This window comes from Pinus tabuliformis, chromosome 3_2 (genome assembly GCF_031772625.1).
Source record: "Pinus tabuliformis cultivar Carrire ecotype Pingquan chromosome 3_2, CPIR1, whole genome shotgun sequence".
Taxonomy (NCBI): Eukaryota; Viridiplantae; Streptophyta; class Pinopsida; order Pinales; family Pinaceae; genus Pinus; species Pinus tabuliformis.
Genome location: NC_142302.1, coordinates 995210920 through 995217673, shown reverse-complemented (window position 1 = coordinate 995217673; position 6754 = coordinate 995210920). Strand labels below are relative to the sequence as shown.

Here is a 6754-nt window from a genome sequence, read left to right as displayed (position 1 = left end):
CGCCACAAAATCACTGGAAAAATGTCCAAACTTATCAAGTAGTCTTTAAATGCTTTTCTAGTTTATTTTCGAATCTAATTTGTCTAAAATCCAGCAGGGATTCATTGAAATCACAAGTTTGATTGGTGAAATCTTCTCAATCTAAGCACCCCAGGGATTCATTGAAATCACAAGTTTGATAGGTGAACTCTTCTCAATCTAAGCACCCCATGGGTTTTTGAGGGTGCCAAATCTATATATGCAGTCAAAAAACCGTTTAAACAACAAAAATCAAGATTTGGCCACATTTTTTCTTGTTGAAATCCACAGAAAACTCCAAAAAATTACACTTAAAAACTACTCCTAAAATTATTATTACTTATAATCATGATTATTAAAAATTTAGAAGTTTTCCAACTAAACAATAATATAACTCATTAATCATAGTGGTATTGCCATTGAATTCATTTATCAAATTCCCACATTATTATTACTCATTAATGATAGAGGTATGGCCATTTAATTCACTTATTAAATTCCCACTTGGAACACGTCTCCAGATTATCTCCAAAGATTCCTGTTCTAAATTTTTTTTTAGCAAAATAGGTTAAAAAAATATATTTTTAACCTACGTGGTGAAAAAATATTACTCGGTAATTTCATGGCTTCTAATTATCTAATATCTTGAAAGATACCAATTGACATCATAACGATTAACGATTTAGGTAGGGGAAGCAGGGGAAAAATGGAGTGGACAAAGTTAAAAAAAATATATATGTGCGGGGATATTTGAATTAAAACTAATGAAAAAGTTTAAAAAATCTATAAAATCATAATAATTATACTTATTCAGCATATTTATCACATTAATTTAAAAAATCTATAAAACTATAATTATTCAAACTATTTATTATTGTAAATGAAGGGAAGAAAATGGAGTTATTGTATCACAATATTGTTTTAGTCTTGCTTTTTTTGCCTACCATATTTATCACATTAATTTTAAAAATCTATAAAATTATAATTATTCAAATTATTTATTATGGTAAATGAAGAGAAGAAAATGGATTATTGTATAACAATTATTGTTTTAGTCTTGTTTATTTTGTCTAGCAGTGGTATAGATTTATTTAACTATGGATCTAAGAAGTGTTGAGAGAGATTAAATCTTTTGGGGTGAAAACCTCTTTTAGAATAAGAAGCTTGAAAAAATATTAAGCCTTAAAAAATTTGAACCTTCTACACTTAATAAATATGTGATTAACATGGATCTATACCAATTGTACATATCTAATTTTTCATTGTTTAAATTATATTTTTGAATGCACAAATAGATTCAATGCCTAAATTGCATTTTTAAATACATAAATGAGATCGATTCGAACAAATTTTATTGTGCATCTTAAACTTCAAATTCCAATATTACATTTCAAACAACAATGACAAAAAAAAATATAACTAAAAAATGCCCAAAATGTAGAATAGTAATTGAAATATTTTAACATAACAATTTATTTTTTCAATTATATTATATTATAGATATATATATATATATATATATATATATATATATATATATATCATTTTTTTCCCCTGGAAAAATCGTAATCTTTCATTATACTTTGAAAAATTACATATTGTAGATGCATCGTAATGCATATGCTAGAGTCTGTCAGCCTGATGGCTCAGCAATATAGATATCAGATATATCAACCTATTTGACCGGATCATCACGCAGGATGTTCGTTAATGGTCCATTTTATTTTAAATACATATTGCCACGCAGGGCCTTTTTATATATTCCGTCCCAAAAAAGTGATCAAAAAACTGTACAATTCCATCAAAATTTTATAACAGTATTCTGTTCATGGGTTGTCCGCCCTGTGGTACTGAGAGTCTATATATGGCCGATGATAATATTGAAAAGCATTTGTCCCTCGCTGCTCCTGTATCAACCACTCGCCTCGGGGTAGTGACGTGGCCGCCTTGGATAGTTCGTCGGCACAGCTGTTGTGTTCCCTGTAAATATGTTTACAAGTAATATCATTAAAATGTGCCTTCATGATATTTATTTCATCCAAAATAGTGCTGAGAGTGTGTGTGTGGCATGCAGATGTAGCATTGAACCAGTCTACTATGATCTTTGAATCGCCAAAAATATGTATGTTCATGCAGTTATGACCCAATGTGAAATGCATGAGGTGCCGAAGTGTAATAAGCTCAACAAAATTGTTTGTGCCAGTCCCCAAACCCATTTGGACTTTATAGTAGTGTTGTTCGTTCATGTAGAGGATAAATCCGCCCCCGCACCCCTGCTGTTGGGCTGCGCCATCAAAAAATGCCCATGGGGTGTTTTTGTCTATGAGTGGAGGTTCACGTGGTCTACGGGTTCGAGTTTGTGGTGGATCTGGCATATTATTGTATGTTGTAATAATCAGAGCTTGGGTGTGCATCCAGTTTATAGATTTGCCATCAAATATAGCTCGGTTCCGTGCCAACCATACATGCCAGCTGATTATGAGGGGGAGGCTCTGAGATTTTGATCCCTTGTGCCGGTGGTACCAAGCTTCCCATGCCCCAATCAGGTCGACACCCTCCCAGATGCCCGTGAATTGAATCGCAGGTGTTATGTTGCGCCACAGGTCCGTCAGAACAGTACACTTCAGAAATAGGTGTGTTGTTGATTCAACAGCGTTTTTACACAGCGAACACCAAGTAGGCCCATGAATGGCCTGGCGCATGAGGTATTCCCCGGTGGGGACTTTGTTTTTTAAAATACACCAAAAGAATAATTTGGTCCGGGGAGGTGCTGTGAGATTCCAAATGGCCTTCCACCAGAAGGTTATCAGGTCTGGAACTTTGTGTGATATCAGCACTTGGTAGCCACCTTTCGGAGTATATATGCCACTCTCAGATTGTTGCCAAATGAGCTCGTCCAGTCCTTCTTTTATCCTTATATGGGATTCTTGTAGTGTTGTAATGTAATCCTTCCATTCATTGTGCCAGCATTGGGGCAAATTAATTTGCTGCACGGTTTTCCATCGTTGTGTGAGGATGGTGGTATTGAGAGGATCCGCAATGTTGGCTATGACCTTGATATCTTGGGCATGTAAATGCTGAATAAGCTCCCTGGTTAAGCAATGTCTTCCACCACTCCCTATCCAGGGATCAATACCAATGCGTGCCGACTGTCCATTATTTATTCTCCAGATCAAATTGTCCCTGATGAGTGGCAGAGAATGTAGAAGTGCCTTCCAGACAGATGAAATGCCGGTTTTGGGCCAATTTGGGAGTCTTATCCATTCCATGATATTCATAGGCCAGACGTATTTATGGTATGATATGTTCGTCCAGAGATTTTGTTTCGTGAGCAAAGTCCACCCCATTTTAGCAGCTAGAGCTTGAGCAAAAAGAGGCAGGTCTTTTAAGCCCCAGCCTCCCCACTTCTTGGGCAGAGCTATCCTGTTCCAGGCCACCCAGGCAAATATCCTCTTGTCCTGATTCCCGTTCCATAGGAATCTGTTGCATATTTGGTGAAGTCTGGCCAATATGTTCCTGGGTATCCAAGCCAGTGCCATCCAATATACAGGCGTGGCCTCAAGAACCGATTTTACCAGCACGAGTCTTCCAGCTCTTGATAAGTATCGGTGACTCCATATTTTTAGTCTCTTCTCCAGTTTAGTTACTAGCCATATCCAATCAGCAATCTTCTGACTGACAGGCTTGATCCAGAAACCCAGATATTTTAACCCCCGATCAAGAGGATTGATGCTATAAGGAAACAGTCGATGTGCATATTGGGACTCATGAATGGAAGTGTGTGTGAAAATGATGGAGGATTTTGTGTGGTTTGCTAGCATGCCAGTGGCGGATGAGAAAAGGGAGAGGATCTTTGAGAAAGAGCGGGAATCCCTTATACTTCCATCAAGAAATATAATAACGTCATCCACAAACAGAAGGTGGGTGAGGTAACAGTCATCTGATATCTTGAGACCACCCAGATCTCCATCCCTTTTTGCAGATTCAATCAGCCGGCTGAGACCATCCATAACAATCAAAAATAGAAGAGGAGACAGGGGGCAGCCCTGTCTGAGTCCTCTTTCAGAATGGAAAAAATGAGAAGCAGACCCGTTGATGAGCACACTGAAAGTAGGTGTGGTTATACAGGCCATGATCCATGTGATGAAGTTGTGGGGGAAGCCCAAGTGTATGAGTAGCATCTTGATATATAGCCAACTGACACGATCAAATGCCTTTGCCAGGTCGATCTTAAGGGTGATGGCCTTTTGATGTTTGGTCCAGATGGAGTGGATGGCTTCCTGGGCCGAGCCTATAGCTTCATGGATCTGACGATGTTCAAGAAAAGAAAATTGCTGAGGCGCAATATGTCGTGACAGGATAGGGCGGAGACGATTTGCGATGATCTTGGAGATGATCTTATAGAGGCAGTTACAGAGTGAGATGGGTCTGTAATCATCAAAGGAGGATGGGGAATCCGATTTTGGTATGAGGGCTATGAATGTCGTGTTGATGGCATTATACATGGTTCCAGATACGCGACATTCCTCCACAACCCTTAGCAGATCATGTCCGAGCAGCTCGTAGAAAGCAAGGTAGAATTCGATGGTCCAACCATCTGGGCCTAGGCTTTTATCCTTTTTGAACCATTTCAAGGTGCCCTCAAGTTCCCCAGGTGTCACAGGATCAAAGAGAGCCTCTGCATCATCCCCATTTACAAACCTGGGGAAATGACCAGCCAGATTTATAATGTCAGCAAGAGTCGAGCCTGGTGGACTTTTATAAAGATTCCTGAAGTGTGATGACCCCAGGTGAGAGAGCTTGTTAAATGTATCAGCCACCCCTCCTTCTGGATTCGGCATGCTCCATATAGTATTAGTGACTTTCCTGCCCTGTGCATAATGGTGAAAAAACCGAGTGTTTTCATCCCCTGCCTTTAACCATATAGCTCTGCTTCGAAGACGAATAGATTCCTCTCTGTCTTTTAATATCTGAGACTTCTGTCTTTCAAGCTCCACCAGGTGGGATTTATCTTCCGCAGAGGCAAACCCCAAACCTCTATCATCCATTAGGGTGCTGAGCTCAGATTCAATGCGCAATAGTGCCGAATTTTCCTTCTGTTGCTTCTCTTTTGCCCAGTTGATGGACAAGTGCTTAAGCTGGGCTAAATTGGAGCAAAATCCTTTTGCTAATGAATCTGATCTTTCAATCGGATTTGCTTTCCAAAAATCCGAGATCATCCGAATATATGATGGATCCTGAAGCCATGTGTGATTAAATTTGAAGGGGGCTTTTGGCTTTTGAAAGGGACCCGAGATCTCCAAGTATACAGGGGAATGGTCCGATATGCCTCCAGCTCCAACCCATTGTTTGTATTGATGCATCTGCTGGATAAGAGTTCCCTTCATGATAAATCTGTCGAGTCTGCGAGCGAGGGCCGCCTCGCCCACCCTTCTGTTCCGCCATGTGGGAAGGGGTTTGTTCATGGGGACATCAATCAGATTGTGTCTTTCCAGGAGCTCAGTCATGTAGCCAGAGATCGAGTCTATCTGAGCCATAGACCCCCAAGATTCACCATAACCCAGAGAAAAGTTGAGATCACCTCCAATGATGATATTCTCCTTTGATAAGATGGATAATCCTAGCAGATGTTGCCAGAACTGCTCCCTTTGCTGACAGGGACCATAGATGTTAATAACCCGAAGGCTGGTTCCCAAATCTGCCGAAAAAAGGTCTAAACCCATATACCCCCTGCCACCCCAGGAGGCTAGGGCTCTGATGGATTTGGGATTGTATCCAATAGCAAGACCACCGGATCGCCCAGTAGAGTCTATGGCCGAAAAAATCCACCCTGGGCACATAGAGGCTAAGGTATCAGAGATGAGGTCAGCCGGGCCAAGGGTCTCTTGAAGGAGAATGATGTCGATAGGGGTAATTTCAAAAAGTCTCCGCAAGGCTAGTTTCTTTGAGGCACTAGCCATGCCCCTGCAGTTGAAGGTGAGGCATTTCATGGTGGGATGCTGGCAGGGGTGTTCACTGCTCTAAGAACCCCATCAAGAGTAGATTGACGGCCAGAGGCTACTTCAACCCCAGCACGACGGATAGCTTTAGATAGGTCAGATTTTCTCCCCCGAGATATCAAGGGTGTAGTACCAGGGATGGCAAGTCCCAAACCAGCAAAATGCAAAGGGGAGTCCCGGGGAGCGATGCGAGGACGAAGGTTGTAATGGTGAGGCTTAGTCTCACGAGAAGTACCGGGGGAAGAGAGGGGCGAGGATAGGGAGAACAGCGAGGGGACAGGTGGAGCCATGATAGGAGAGGATGGTAGAGTGCATTGTGCAACAGATATTGATGGTGCAAGTATGGAAGAGCAGTGTGAAAAACAAGATAATGGAGGAGAAAGAGATGTACCCGAAGCTCTGGCAGCTTCTGCTGCAGCCCGTGATCTGGTGACAGGTGGAGAGGGAGTGTTGTGTGCCTCAGCCGCTGCCTGCTGCGCTTTGTTTTCCAAGGACGATGGAACCGGTGCAGGAGAGCGCTGATTAGCCTGTACGTTAGTCCTGGTGGGTACAGTAGATACAATGGGGGAATCCTCTGCCTTCTTGATGAGGGGACAATCCTTGAGAAGGTGCCCAACCTTGTGGCATCGGCGACATCGAAAAGGTACTCCCTCGTAATCCAGAATCTGAACCCTGGTGTAGTTTCCCCAATGTAGTGTAATTTTCTCTTCCAGCCCCTCGCGGGTATCCAAATGCAC

At 41.5% G+C, this 6754-nt stretch overlaps 1 protein-coding gene across 1 annotated transcript in view; it reads right to left on the bottom strand.

Annotated features, from left to right (window-relative positions):
• LOC149183963 (uncharacterized) overlaps nucleotides 1-5978 on the bottom strand; it is a 13131-nt gene extending 7153 nt beyond the window's left edge. Inside the window, exons 1-2 of the mRNA XM_089415162.1 lie at nucleotides 4645-5978; nucleotides 2290-4554 (exon numbers count right to left, since the gene is read on the bottom strand). Coding sequence (XP_089271288.1) covers nucleotides 2290-4554; nucleotides 4645-5978 — 3599 coding nt within the window. The remainder of the gene's footprint in view (nucleotides 1-2289; nucleotides 4555-4644) is intronic.
• Nucleotides 5979-6754: the final 776 nt, after the last annotated feature.